At 40.4% G+C, this 15,552-nt stretch overlaps 1 protein-coding gene across 3 annotated transcripts in view; it reads right to left on the bottom strand.

Annotated features, from left to right (window-relative positions):
• LOC149220522 (uncharacterized) overlaps nt 1–15,552 on the bottom strand; it is a 398,953-nt gene that overhangs the window by 324,264 nt on the left and 59,137 nt on the right. For all 3 annotated transcript variants that reach the window (XM_089384792.1, XM_089384793.1, XM_089384794.1), the window contains exon 2: nt 2,307–2,855. In XM_089384792.1, coding sequence (XP_089240918.1) covers nt 2,307–2,855 — 549 coding nt within the window. The remainder of the gene's footprint in view (nt 1–2,306; nt 2,856–15,552) is intronic.

The following is a 15,552-nucleotide window of genomic DNA, read 5'->3' as shown; positions in this document are numbered from 1 at the left end:
CTAACATTTGTGTGTCTTGTTCTAAGTTTGCAAAATTTTCTGAATTTGGCACCTAAGGTACTCCGACACTTGAGCTCTAAAGATTTGATCTCGTGATTAGTATAAGTTGATCTAATACTTAATTGTCATCATTGTGTTTGGCATCTAAATTTTTCATTGGTTATATTAAAAGTGGTATTTGATTTATTCTAAGTGGTGTTGAACATTGTTGACATATTGGCATTTTACATCTTGTGGATAATCATTACTGGATAAGTGCTTTAGTTTTCTTTGAACTGGTCAAGCATTTCGTAGATTAATCTCTTGTGAAGTTTTACGCTTGTATCTGTTAGCATTTATCTCGTTTAATATTGTTATCTTAAAATTGTTAAGTACTCTTGCTTTAAGATAATTCATACTAAGTACTTAAGTAACATAAGCAATCTTAACTCAAGATAATTTCACTCATCATCTTGCATAAGCATCTTAGATCTTGCTTGCATTAAAACTTACCTCCTAGCATAAGCTAGGTTGATAGAAATCTATGGCAATCCTTTTCACCTAGCCTAAGGGGCTTGGCAACTCTTCGGTGGTTAACACGGTGACCTTGCAATCGTCAAAGCCACAGTCTCTATAGCGCCAAAGGCATCGAGTGATAGGAGCACAACAAAAGGTATCACTAATCAGGCCATAGCCTGCTTCTTGTTGGCCTCCTTCCACAACCTACTCTGGAGCCTAGCTTCAAAATAGTTAAGGGAAGGTTATACTTAGATTAGGCATATAATTAAAATTAACCAGGATCACTACACCCCACATAGGTCCTAGGACTTGCACATCATATACGTTAGTTAATCATTCAAGCAACGGGTGTTCATCTGGTCACTTGATTTTAATTTATCATAACCAAGAATTGTGACTCCATTAAGGCACTGGTCTCATGCTTAAAATCTAATCTAATCATTAATCTTGCTAAATTCAACCACGTAACTAGGCCACTCATCCGTGTCTCTCGAGCAAGTTGGTTTCCAACTTGTTTTCCTCCATCTCATTTCATAGGGACTACCCCCCATACGCTGTTGTTGGGAGATAGCTAGAACGGAGTAGGCAGGGATCAGAGTGACAGCCCCCGCCTTGAGTCGTTGTCGCGGTGCCTGTACAATCCGGACGACAACAAACCCATACATGCAGTATCACTTTTCCTCAACCCCGCATTTTCCTACAAATGCTACTTTGATTTTGATGGCGAGGTGATGGAAGGGATCCATAATTGACTTCATAGGATGGTACCTAATCCTAATTGACTTCATAGGATGGTACCTAATCCCAAGATTCGTAGCATAATCAATTGCGAGATAGAGATGTATCGGGATGGTACTAGACTATTTGGCTTTGATAATCCTATTCGTGAAAGGACCACCTTGATGCCACATAAGTGACAAGTCACGACTCATTAGAATTTACTAATTTAGAACTCTAGATTTTTTAAATTCAATTATGTTTTATTATGGGGGGCAGCTCAATTGGCGATCGCCGTGTCATGAAGTATTTATTGTTTATTTATTTTGGTCAGCCAATTTTGTTTCCATGTTTTGTCTAGTTCTAGTCTCGTTCTCATTTCTAGGGTCAACTAGTTCAATGACCAGTTTGGTTCAGATAACATTGGACGAAACACACAAATAGAAGCCTCTAAGGAACAGTCAATGCCAATAGAAATATATTTTCCTTTGAAAGGTTTGTATGACCTTGTTCAACACTAAAAAGAAATCTCCCTTTCAGTGCTATTACATGTTGGGTTCTCTTGAGAATCCTTTCATTGTAACTTGTAACAACACTATCTGAGCAAAAGAAACAATGAACATAGATTTGTTTTCCTCTCAATTGACAGAACATTGGAAGTGTAGATTGTTTTCCTTGGTGACGTAGAAAACTGTACCAGATTTGCAGCCTATCTGGATTTGGAGTATGCATTACCTATTCACTCATGAGAAGGCTAGCTAACTGAGCATGTGTTTATAACAGATGCAAAAATAGAAACTTATTAACATTAATGATGTTAGACAAGATCGTTTTAATAAAGAAAAACAGGATCAGTGTGCCAACAAGGGTAATATAAGATTGCAGGGATATTACTAGCATTTCATATTCTAATTATTACAGTGCTCTTCTCAATTCCATTCAATACTTTTTCTCTCTCCTTGATATGTGAAATAAGTCATTAAAATCAAACTAGTTGTAAATATCTGTATTCCTATTGCCAATGCTTCCTAATGCATAAATAATACATCATATTACATGTTTTGCAGATTTGAGTGCCCAGAGAGTTCTACCTCGTCGAAAGAAAATTGAAAAGCATGCCAAACATCCATAGGCTTCATTTTCATCAGTGTCTTCATGTGAAATATCTGGCTGGTCATTCTGATCTTCGGTTATTTGTTCAGTATCTTCTAAAAGAGGAGCTTGTGCATTATCCTCAGGCTCTTGGATCAATCTGTTGAAAGGAACTGTACTTGTTCGCTTCCTTTTCCGTAAAATGACACGCTTAGTGATGCATGAGCCACAAGCAGGACAAAGTAAGTCATGCGATTGCTGCTCCTTTAGAACTCTGACGATCTCTTCTACCTTTCCTGTGGATGTACTGTTCTCAAGAGTTCTCATCCACTGATCTGTCAGTTGTGCCTCATCTTGTGCTCTTTCAAATCCACCCAGTGAATTCAACATGATACTTTCAGAGACATTTGGCTGATTCTCATTAACCTCTGTCATGATTTTCTTTGCCATGGTCTGGATCACCATCTCATCTTTTACTAGTTCAGCATCTTCACTTTCATAATCAACTGCTTCACCTTCTTTGTCCAAGAAATCCTTGCTTTCAGAACCTGTAATGATGTATTTGATGGTACCAAAATTAGATATATTGTTTGTTGTCTGGCAGCAAAGCAGTAATCTTTCAGCCATAATAGACTGCAGAATTTTTATGGACAGTGTTTTAAGTTTATAGACAGTGTTGTACAGACAGGAAATGTGATTTTCTGAATTTCAGAACTATTTGATGATATTTGAATTTCTAAAATACCAAAGACTGTTTATCGTAAAGATTTTCTCACTTTGACTAGCTACAAGCATGCTTCCTTTTGAGAAATGAAAATATACAAGTAGAATGCAGTTTTTGCAAATCAATTAACATATTCCATATCATGAAGGAATGCTATATGGACTCCTTTGAATGACACTGTTAGAACTTAGAAAGCTTGAAATACAGTCCCAAATGGAAGTTTATTGAAGATACAGAAAAGCCAATCCGAACTCTTTAAAAACTGAACACTGAAACAATAAAAAAAACTCAGTTAAAAAATGATCCCCACAAAGCATGGCATTTACTTACCTTTCTGAATTTTATGCTTGATAGGAAAACCCTTCTCAAGCAATACTTGGATGTTATCCAGTGTTTGGCAATGCTTGTGTTTCTGTATAAGCTCTATTCTAGGATTCATGACCGGATAGACCCAACTGCAATGGCGACATTCCATAATCCTTGAACATTGCAGATTCAGAACACCAAACTCTATCAGAACTAGTGTTTAAACATAAAAATGAAGCTTTCTATCTTTGAATTTTATTGTTGCTCAGGATTCAGCATAAACTCTGCAGTCTGAAAAAATAAGTCACCCATTTTAGATTGATCACTTGTATAAATATAACAAAACGGTACACTGTTATCAGCCCATACACATCAATTTACCAGCCTGGCAATTGCATTCTAGCATCTGATAAACCGACCATAGTTTCACCCCTTCAGAACAATGAAAACCCCAGCATAGACATGCAGTTTATAGAACATATTTAGTTTACTCAGTTTCAGTATATTTTATAGCCACAAAATAAGTTATAACAAGACAAACTCCCCACAGAATGTCGGTAAAAGCCATAGAATTCTACAAAGCATGTCTTTAGGGATGCACATGTATGCTACAAACAATTTACCTCTTCTTCCCTGATTTTAAACTCGCCAATAAATGTATTCAGGTAATAGCCATAAGCTCCCTTAATGGTCTCATCAGCATGAGTCACTCCTTAAACATCACTCTGTGCGCTAATCCTCTTCCAGTAATCTTGATAGCATATATTGTGAAAATTTGGTGACCCGAATCCCTACTGCAGCAACTGATTAAATTTCTCCTACTTGTTAATTTCTGAACCAAGTTATTTACAGTGTTACACAGTAAACATCGAAATAAAATTCACTACACCCTTCACAACATAAAATACTGCAGAAACAAAACACTGCACAGGAGAGAAATAAACACACAATTACACCGTTGTTTTTGGACAAACGTCCCCGGAAAAACCCAATGTGGGAAAACAGGTGCAGCAGCTGAGGGTTTTAATTATTAAGCTGAGTACAAATCATTGGATACCCAAATTGGCTATGCGATACAAAGAATAAATTGGCAAAGAGGTAGTGAGAAAATATCTCACACTATCACTGGAGATCCGACACTGATCCGGGCTCTGGATGAGCTGCCCTACACTATCTCTGCGCAGTCTCTGTGTGGGCTCACGCAGTCACTGCGTCACAGCTCAAGGGACTGCGTCACCCTCTCCTTCTGATCTTCTGCCCACTGGAAACTCGACTCCCTGGCCTTCCAGACTCACACCCCAGCTTCTAGCACTGGATCTCGACTGCTCCCCAACAAAATTTCGGACTCCCTCTGAAGCACTGCATTGCCTCTCTGGACCTCTCGATGCCTTCACTGCCTTGCACTCACCGGGACTGGAAAAATCCCCTCCAGTCTACTATCCCTGCCCCTCACTGCAAGAAGATCACTTGATCTTTCTCCAACAACTCAACATTGCTACTCTTGAGAAATTCGATCTTTAGATCTCACTATCTCGGTGTGCTCTCCAAGTGCCCATCAAGCTCCTTATAGTTTTTCGTTGGAGCACCAACGGCCAAGATTAAAACATAATCAAAGGCTAAGATTAACTAGGAGTTGATCCTCGTCTTTATCTACAAGATTCACACCAATTTAATTAATCATATTTCCTAAGTTTAGACTTATGAATACATTAAAAATGATTAATTATTTTAATTAAACCATCTCTGGGTGGAATTTTCCCAAACGATTTTTAGGTCTTGGAGAATGCATGTGTCTTAGCCTCTCTGCAAAATCTCGAAGCTAGAGCACATCCGATGCTACAGAAATCAACATATATAATTAATCCTCTAGCATGTGGTGAGAGAATTAATCCTTTAGTTGGGCTTAGAATCGCCATGTTTCTGTTGAAAACTTTACTCACTATTTACTAGGCATAGGCATTTGTTGACTGTAATATCCCTAAGCTAAAACATGCTAGCAAAACTTGCAAAAAAAATTAAATTTCTCTTTTATGAATTTTGACAAACACTATGTGCAAGCTTTTCTTCAAACATTTTAAAGAAATAAACACTTACAGCCAAGATATTTCAAAGAAACAACTAGAATTTTCTTAAAGTTCTTTAGGGGATTACATGCATAATATCAATCTGTGGAACCAGTGAAACAACTCAAGCAAATAGATGAATTTCCTCCAGATCAATTTGGCCCTAAGGAATGATGAAATAGCCCTCTGCAAACTAACTCGGCCTCCAAGAAATGATCCAGCTCCCGACTAATGAGCTTGGCCCCAACAAGTGAACTCGGCCTCCTCCAACAAGTGAACTTGGCCCCAGTAAATTAAACTCGACCTTCGGAAATTGTATTCAGCCCCAGTAAATGAATTTGGCCTCCTCTAGCAAATATACTCTGCCCAATAAATGAACTCGGCCTTCGCCAAAAGAAGAACATGGCCTCTAGTGAATAAATTGGCCTCCAGTGAATATCGGTCTCCAGTGAATAAACTTGACCCCAATAAAATAACTCGGCCTCTTCAGCAAATGACCACAGCCTCCGGAAAATGAATTCGGAAATCAATCTCAACCTCTGGAAAATGAAGTTGGTCTTCAATAGCAAACTCAACCCTCTGGAGATTATGGCAAATGGAACTCGGCCCAACAACCACAATTCTTGCCTCAGCAATAACTTCTCTTCAGCAACAATTCAGCATCCAGGAAATGAATTCGGCCCTCAGGAAAAAATGCTCCAAATCACGTGAAAATTTTGAACACAAATGAGAGATCTGAGTGATCTCCCTACGAGCCAACTAGAATGGCACTCTAGGTCCACCAAAATTAGCTGAACGACTAACTAGGGTGGCACTCAAAGTCCACTGAAATTAACTGAATAGTTTTGCTTGAAAACCTTGTACCAGACTCGCTTGAGCCAAATCAATTCTCCAAAAATGATAACCAAAATAGAATTCTTGAGAAATGACCTCGTCTCCCCTTTTAAAGATTTGCTAGAACTTTCTCCAATCTTCCAGAAGCACCTTTATTATTATTTTTCTATTGACAAAGTCACTAAGTGGGTTTTTTTATTTTCTCCAAGTGACTTTTGCCCCTTTTTATTTAATAAAAGTAGAGTTAGGAAAAATGCCTTCGTCCCCTTACCAATTTCGTTTTTTGAGACAAGTTAGGCTAGTCGGGAGGATATCTCCATGCTCAAGTGATTTGGGACATTACAGTCCTCCCCACCCAAGATTGCTTGTCCTCAAGCAATTTTAATCTTGGATGTTGAGGTATCTGCTCCCCTTCCCATATTGTGTCCTCCATTGGTAGATCCTTCCATCAAATAAGACATTCCTTAATGACCCTGTATCTCAATCTCTTCACTATCATATTTGAGGGTGGACTATCTATAAGGCTGTAGATGTGAAAATTTCAATCTATCACAACAACTGGAAATTATTTTCCTAATTGTTAATTTATTTAACAATTTATTTGCAGTTTGCTACGACAAATACCAAATAATTCAAACTGTGGTTTTCACAAACAAATACTGTGGAAGAAAAATGCGCTGGAATTTGAGAAAATCTAGCACACACATAAAAATATGACATGGTTATTTTTGAACAAATGTCCCCGGAAAAACCCAACTTGGGAAAACAGATGCAGCAACTGAGGGTTTTATTATTCTACAACAGTGAAATCTAAGTACAATCTATGGATGTCTAACTGGCAATCCAAACAACAAGAAAATTTGGCCAAAATGATCTAACCGAATTTCCCTTCCTCCACAAGCAATCCGAGCATGACTCTACCTCAGAAAACTCGTCCTCCTAGGCCCTTTGCATCAGCTTTTGCGCATTGCTTACGTAGACCCTTGGATGTCTAGCCTGGAACTGCCTCTAATGAAGTCATTCTGCCTATCTCTGCTAAGGAAACTGACTCTTCGGCCCTCTGGAAGACTTTCCTAGCCTCTGGAAGTTAAATCGAAATTTCCTCCAGCCAAATCAAATTGCTCTTCAGAAGAAACTGCGCAGTCCTTTGCACTGCCTTATTGGGAATAACTCTGCCTCTTATTGCTGCCTCTCCGAATCTAGAAAACTTCCTCCAAATCACTGTCTTTTCCCCTCACTAACTCTGCTTCCTCAATGAAGCTCGAACTCTCCAACAACTAACTGTTGCAACTTTGGAAAATCGAATTCTCCAAGTGTCTCTGGTGTCTTCTTCAAGTGCCCATTGACTTCTTCTTATAATCCTCTGTTGGAGCACCAACGGCCAAGATTAAAACTTAATCAAGAGCTAGGATCTTGAAGTCAATCTGTGTGAGTTTCTAGACTATTCTCACCTTGACTTAATTAATTTTGATTAATTAACTAGTTTTCCTAAGTTTAGACTTAGGAAACATTAAAAAATAGGTTAATAATCTAATTAAGTCATCTCTAGGTGGAATTTCCATAAACGATTTCTGGGTTTTGGAGATCTCATGCATTCTAGCCTCTCCACCAAATTTTGTGGCTAGAACACATCTGATGCTACAAAAACTAACACTCCCTCTTAGCGAGGACTGTGTTCTAGTGCTACACACCTTGTCACAACATTGTCTTTGTATCATCTCATGTCATGTTGTTGATGTCTGGGTACTATTTACCACCAACTGTTGCATGACTCTAATGTTGCATTTGTGTTGCCACTGACACTGCCATACTACTACCAACGCTGCATCTGCACTGCAACTCCCTCTCATATGTTGTTGTTGCAACTGCAACTACTACAACTACTGCAATTGAGAAGCATTTGAAATACTGAATCATCTATGTTCAGTACGATGCATTTGTCTCCTGAGTCCTGACTACTACTAGCCTTCTCACTGTCATTGAAGAGTCCATGTTGCTGCTAACTCTGCATTGAGCCACCTGCTCTACTATCAATACTGCACTGGGTTCCTCAGCACCTGACTGCTGCTAGTCTGCCACTGTCACTCGAAATTTGACTACATCTCTGACACTGATCCATCCTCCTACTGAATAATATGGGCCCTCGTAGCCAGGTAATGACCCTATGAGGTGGACTCCTCAAAGGACCCTACCCAATCTCTGTAGCTCTCTGGGGCTACAGCACCAAATCACCCCACCTCACTCCTGGAGGTATATCTACAAACATAGCAAACTCTTCCTCTAGCCTAGAGGAAAGCTTGTCTATTTTTGCAGATGCTTCCTGTTGGTCCTGCTTCTCCTGCTTGTCCTTCTTCCTGAGAGGACATTGGGTACTATAGAGGTCGAACTCACCACACCTGAAGCACCTGACCTTTGACAAGACCTTCTTCTTCTTGTGCTTCGCCTGCCCTTGACTAGGACCCTTCAAAGATAGGGCCACATTCTCCTCCTCCTTCACACCCTTTGATCTATTGCTACTACTGCCACTGATGGAGCTCTTAAGCAAAGCTCACCTCATTTCCTCCTGCTGCAAATCAGCCCACATCCTGTCCCATCTAGGTAGTGTGTCTCTGCCCAATATACTTTGGACGAAGACTTGCCAATCCTCCAAGACATTATTTAGTGCCAATCATACTAGCTCTGATGGTTGAGGCACTGCCCCAATAGCTGCAAGCTGATCTCGGACCTCCTGAATCCTGGTGAGGAAGGGATCTATGCCTTCTCCCTTCTGCATCCTGATGCATCTGAGCTTTTCTTCCAAGAACATCTTCCACTGCTCGGAAGTACTCTGATATAGCATGGAGAGAGCTTCCCACATCTCTCTGGTTGTACCTTTGTCTGCCACATGTGAGACTATATGATCTCGGACTCCATCCAAGATCAACTGCTTCACTCTTGCCATCTCCTTCCTATATTCTTTGAGTTGATCCGCATCCTGGGGAACTGCCACCACATTATCTGTGTAGGCTTTCAAGCCGTATTCACCTAGAAGGAAGGACATCCTACTTCCAGATGACGTAGTTGGAAGCTCCATCCAACCTATCCTAATATCTAAGCCTTGTTGTGGCCATATCTGGATCTAATCTAGAAACTCCTTCTTCCTTTGCTCAGTTGTTTCTCTGCTACTCGCACTCCCTCCTGGAATGCGCAGATCTACTCGCTGCTACTTCCAATCTACGACTGGGAAATTTTGAATTTCTTGGCTAGAAACCCGTTGAGAGAAACCCCCCTCTATGTGCGCAATTTCTCTACCACCCAACATTGATTTTGCTATTGCAAAACCCTCTGCATCCAACCAAGGAATCTGCTCAGCAAAAATTTGAGTTGTTGTTGCTCCCTCTGACTATTGGAATCACTATCCTGGGCAACTCAACTTTTCTGCCAACCTGCAACTGAAAATCGAATCTCTGCCACAGCGATTCGGCCTGCATGTCAATGAACTGCACAGCCTCTAGGAATTTCGGCATGTTGTTCCCACTGAACAGCGAAATTCCCTTCTCCGCTTTTGAGTTTCCCGGCTGATCACTCACGCTCTGATACCATGTGAAAATTTCAATCTATCACAGCAACTGGAAATTATTTTCCTAATTGTTAATTTATTTAACAATTTATTTGCAGTTTTCTACGACAAATACCAAATAATTCACACTGTCATTTTCACAAACAAATATTGTGGAAGAAAAATAATGTTGGAATCTGAGAAAATATAGCATACACAAAAAAATATGACACCGTTATTTTTGAACATATGTCCCCGAAAAAACTCAACTTGGGAAAACCAATGTAGCAGCTAAGGGTTTATTATTATGCAGCAGTGAAGTCTGAGTATAATCTATGGATGCCCGACTGGCAATCCAAACAAGAAAATCTGGCCAAAATTATCTAAGCGAATTTCCCTTCCTCCACAAGCAGTCCCAACACAACTCTACCTCACAAAACTCATCCTCCTAGATCCTCTGCGTTAGCTTCTGCATAGTGCTTGTGCAGACCCTTGGACGTGTAGCCCGGAACTGCCTCTGATGAAGTTGTTTTGCTTCTCTTTGCTGAGGAAACTGATTCTCTGGCCCTCTAGAAGACTTTCCCGACCTCTGGAAGATGAATCGAATTTTCCTCATGCCAAATCGTATTGCTCTTCTGAAGCAACTATGCAGTTCTCAGTGTTGCCTTACTAGGAATAACTTGGCCTCTTGTTGTTGCCTCTACAGATCTGGAAAACTTCCTCCGGATCACTGACTCTGCCCCTCACTGACTCTACTTCCTCACTGAAGCTCGAACTCTTCGGTAGCTGACTGCTGCTACTCTGGAAAAGTCTTATTCTCTAAGTGTCTCTAGTGTGTTCTCCAAGTGCCCATCGACTTCTTCTTATAATCCTATGTTGGAGCACCAACGACCAAGATTAAAACTTAATCAAGGGTTGGGATCATCTTGAAGTCGATCTGTGTGAGTTTCTAGACTATTCTCATCTTGACTTAATTAATTTTGATTAATTAACCAGTTTTCCTAAGTTTGGACTTAGGAAACTTAAAAAAATAGGCTAGTAATCTAATTAGGTCATTTCTAGGTGAAATTTCCATAAATGATTTCTGGGTTTTGGAAATCTCATGCATTCTAGTCTCTCCCCCAAAATTTGTCGCTAGAACACATCTGATGCTACAAAAACTAATAATAGGCACAAATATACCATGTCTCCCTCCCCAAAACTCCTCTCAATTGAGTGCTTATTAGCATGTTGGGATCATCTTGAAGTCGATCCGTGTGAGTTTCTAGACTATTCTCATCTTGACTTAATTAATTTTGATTAATTAACCAGTTTTCCTAAGTTTAGACTTAGGAAACATTAAAAAATAGGCTAGTAATCTAATTAGGTCATCTCTAGGTGAAATTTCCATAAATGATTTCTGGGTTTTGGAGATCTCATGCATTCTAGTCTCTCCCCCAAAATTTGTTGCTAGAACACATCTGATGCTACAAAAACTAATAGTAGGCACAAATATACCATGTCTCCCTCCCCAAAACTCCTCTCAATTGAGTGCTTATTAGCATACATTTTTTGTTGGTTTTGTGTCGTGTGTCAATTATCATTGAGAGCCTTGAGGATATCTTGGCACCCTTGAATCCATTCCTTAGCCTTTGGGGCCTGACTACCTCCAAATACTAGCTCTGCAAATAAAAAGGCATCGTAGCCATATAAAGCCCTGAATTGTGACATCCCAATCGACATGTAATATGTGGTATTATAACAGTATTCTCCAAAGTGCAACCATTTTACCCAAGCCTTTTATTGCCCTGTCACATAGTTCATCAAGTAACCCTCTAGCCATTTATTAATTATTTTGTCTACCCAACGGTCTGCAAGTGATAACTTGTGCTGGGAGTGAGATTTGTACTTACTAATCTGAAGAGTTCTTGCCAAAATCCACCTATAAATCTACTATCTTTGTCACTGAAAATGGCCTTGGGCAAACCATGCAATCTGAAAATCTCCTGAAAGCACAATTCTGCTACCTGAGATGTGGAATACCTAGAAGGAATCACAAAGAAATGGGCGAACTTAGTCAACATGTCCACCACAACATAGATGCAATCTCTCCCTTGTACTGAAGCACTCAAATAATAAAAGACCTTAAGCATGAAACCCATGCTCCAATAATAATAATAATAATTTTTCTTTCATTTTACACTTCAAAGGTACATTTCATCTATATGAAGACCAAACCTAGTTACACATTTTTCAACACTCCCTCTTAACTAGGGAGGTATTCATACATGGTACATGGACATTCTCAATCTGAAGAGATCTCATAAGAAGAGTCGGATTGGTAACCCATCTATCTAGCATCATATCAACCAACATTGTCACATAGCAAGTCCTTGACTAGCAGCTCTATCTCTCCACAAGATCAGAGCACAATGTTGGTGAGACCAATGATTTATAGACACCATCATCATTGTCTCTCAAGGTGCATACTCCACCCAGGTGTTCACCGAGTATGACCTTCTTTGGACTATTCTTGTCTTGGATAGCTAGTCCTCAAAGAATATCGGTCCACAACTACTCTTATCTTGGATGCCCTACCTCATCCTCAAAGAGTATCGAATGCCAGATGGTTACCCAATCCTCCATTTTGTCTTCCCAAGTGAAGACAAGAATGATGTGCCTATCTCTCCCTCTCAACTAGGGAGGATATATCAACCAAGCCAAGCTTGTCTCTCAAGTATACAAGCTTCTTGTTAGGAAGAGATTTCATTAATATGTCAGCTACCTGCTCATCAGTGGAGATATATTGTAGCTGCAGCACACCATTTTGTACTAGCTCTCGAATATAGTGATACTTGTTGTTTATATGCTTTGTCTTTCCATGAAATATTGGGTCTTTAGACAATCGTATACAACTGGTGTTGTCATAATGTATCACTGTAGGGTCCATCGGTCCTTCGAATAGGTCGGATAGCAACTTCCTTAACCAAACTGCTTCTTTGCTTACTTCACAGGCTGCAACATACTCAACCTCAGCACTACTCAAAGCAATTGTGTCTTGCTTTCTGCTCATCCATGAGATCATAGAGGATCCCAAACTGAAACATCCTCCAGTAGTGCTTCTTCCATCCTACTCGCTGCCTCCCCAGTCAGAATCTGTATATCCAATCAGGTGGACATCATTCCTCCTATCATATTTCAGGCAATAGTGGATAGTTCCTCACAGATATCTCAGTATATGTTTTGCTACTATCCAATGATCATGCTTTGGCTCCACTTGGAATTGACTGAGAATGTCTAGTCGAGTATTCACCAAGAACATCAGTGAGCCAATCAATTGTCTATACTTGGAAGGATCCACAGGGCTCGATTCGGAACTCCTTAGTCTCTTCAAGTTTGTGATCATCGGATTGGTCATAGGTTTGCAGTCCATCATGTTAAACCTCTTCAACATCTTGATCACGTACTTTCCCAAACCGAGATAGATCTCATCAAGTCCTTGCCAGACTTCTAGTCCCAAATAGTAATGCATCAGCCCTAGATCCTTCATGTCAAATTTTGTCGCTAGTTTCTTTTTACATTCTTCAATTCGACCTCCTACACCTGTCAAGAGAAGGTCATCTACATATAGAAGAATGATTACAGGTTCTCCATCTACAACCTTGATAAAAAGGTTCAGATCAGCATAACTTTTTGTGAAGCCTATTCTTTGTAGGTATGCATTCATTCTAGCATACCATCCCCTTAGTGCTTGCTTGAGGTCATATAATGCTTTCTTCAATCTGAAAACATATGCCTTCCTGTCTTTAACTTCAAATCCCAAGGGTTGCTCTATATAGACTTCCTCATCTATTGTGCCATTTAGAAATGCAATCTTGACATCCATTTGGTGGATGTTCCATCCCATCGATGCTGCCAAAGAGTCCAATGAACGAATCATTGTATATCTTCTTGTTGGAGCAAATGTATCTTCGTAGACGATGCCTTCTTGTTGAGAGAAGCCCCTAGCCACAAATCTGGCCTTATGTTAAAATTGGCAACTAGGGCCAAACTCCATGTGGGTCTACTTATTCATGGCAGCTGATATTTTTCTTGGATTCCTCTCGTCGAGAAGAGTAGGATTGATCTAAAGATCATCCTATTCCGACAAGTATTCATGGAGATATGAATTTATTTGTGTTATGTGACAATTCGTCAAGGTCGGCCAGCAACCAAATTACCCCCATCTATCCTCATCATTGCACTATAAATAGAAGAGGTTTGCAAGTCATTTGAGACACACATTCATCTCTCTTGTGATCTCTTCCTCTCCACTCGTTTTGGTTTTAGTGGAAGGAAGAGTCCCTAAGAGAATACGCTGCACTAAGAAGAGATGCCCTAGATGCAGTCATGGGAGAGAAGGCTCTACGCTAATGTGGTAGAAGCCTAACACTGTCATAAAGAAGCTTAACGTTGTCGTGGAGGACAGCCCTTATCTCAGCCACAAAGAAGCCCTAACGCTACCCTATGAAGAAGCCCTAATGTAGCCTATGAAGAAGTCTAATACGCTGTCATGAAGGGTAACCTGAACGTTGTCATGAAGGACAACTCTTAACACGAAGGAAAGCCCTAAACGCAGGATTAGCAAGTGACACTAATCCGTTGTTCTAAGCCGCAGTTCTAAAGGGAATTTTAGACTCAGTCAAGGCACTTTGAGAAGCCTATATACGTTGCCCTAGTTGTAGCTCACACAGTTAGACGCAGTCCAAAAGAAAGGATATACCCTAGCCACAGATAAGAATGAGGGCTCTTCGCTGTCAAGGAAGGAGCCCTATAAACGTTGTCCTAATGAAGGATGATCATCACATTGACAAGGAGACCTTCCTACGCAGTCATAGGAGAAGCCTTATCACATGTATGGAGATGCACTAGGAGCAAATCGGTGACTAGTGTTGATTTGGGGTAGCATCAGATGTGCTCTAGCCATGAAAATTGGTGGAAAGGCTAAAGCACATGAGATCTCCAAGAGCCAGAAATGGTTTGGGCAAGATTCTAACCGGTTTGGGAGATATTAAAATAATTAATATTTTTAATGGAGTTCCTAAGTCTAAACTTAGGAAAAATAAAATATTAATGGGTAATATAAAATTGGGTTAGAAGGGTCCAAAAGTCATGGATCAAGCCAAATCTAAACTTAGCCGTTGATTAGAGATTTAATTTCGATCGTTGATGGACCAACGAGAAAAGTATAAGAGGAGGCTTGAGGGTCAGTTGGAGAACACACAGAGAGAGATCAAGAACTCGATTTTCTGGGGTAGGGTTTGCTGAGGAAATTGAGTGAGTGATCAGAGTTGCAGCTGAGGAGCAATGAATACATAGTAAAGAGGCAGAGTTAGTACCAGGAGGATCAGCGCAAAGCTGGGAGAGGGACGCAGAGCCAGCTAGAGGCCACGCAGAGGCAACGAGGAGCTGCGCAGAGCTAGAGAGGGCCAGCGTGTGAGACGCAGTGGGTCCAGGGGCTGACACAGAGGCTCCAGAAGCTTACGCAAACTCCAAAGAGGTTGACATTGGTCTAGAGGGGCTAACGCAGGGCCTAGAGGCAGCGCTGGGAGCATTTCATGGGACAGACTGAGAGCTAGAGAGATGGATAGGGTGACGCAGTCCCTATCAAAGTGACACAGAGTAGCAGAAGTTGCATTGTTGCTGTGGGATCATTCATCCGGTGTTTTAGCAGGAATATTTGTCTCCGACTGAGAGTTACTACTGCCGAGGGCATTCTCTGTTGGGTGGGCCATTTCTGTGTTCTGAAACTGCATAATAAT

The sequence above is a fragment of the Pinus tabuliformis genome, chromosome Q (assembly GCF_031772625.1).
Source record: "Pinus tabuliformis cultivar Carrire ecotype Pingquan chromosome Q, CPIR1, whole genome shotgun sequence".
NCBI lineage: Eukaryota > Viridiplantae > Streptophyta > Pinopsida > Pinales > Pinaceae > Pinus > Pinus tabuliformis.
Note: the sequence above shows the minus strand (reverse complement) of the source record. Positions and strands in the feature narration are given on the sequence as shown.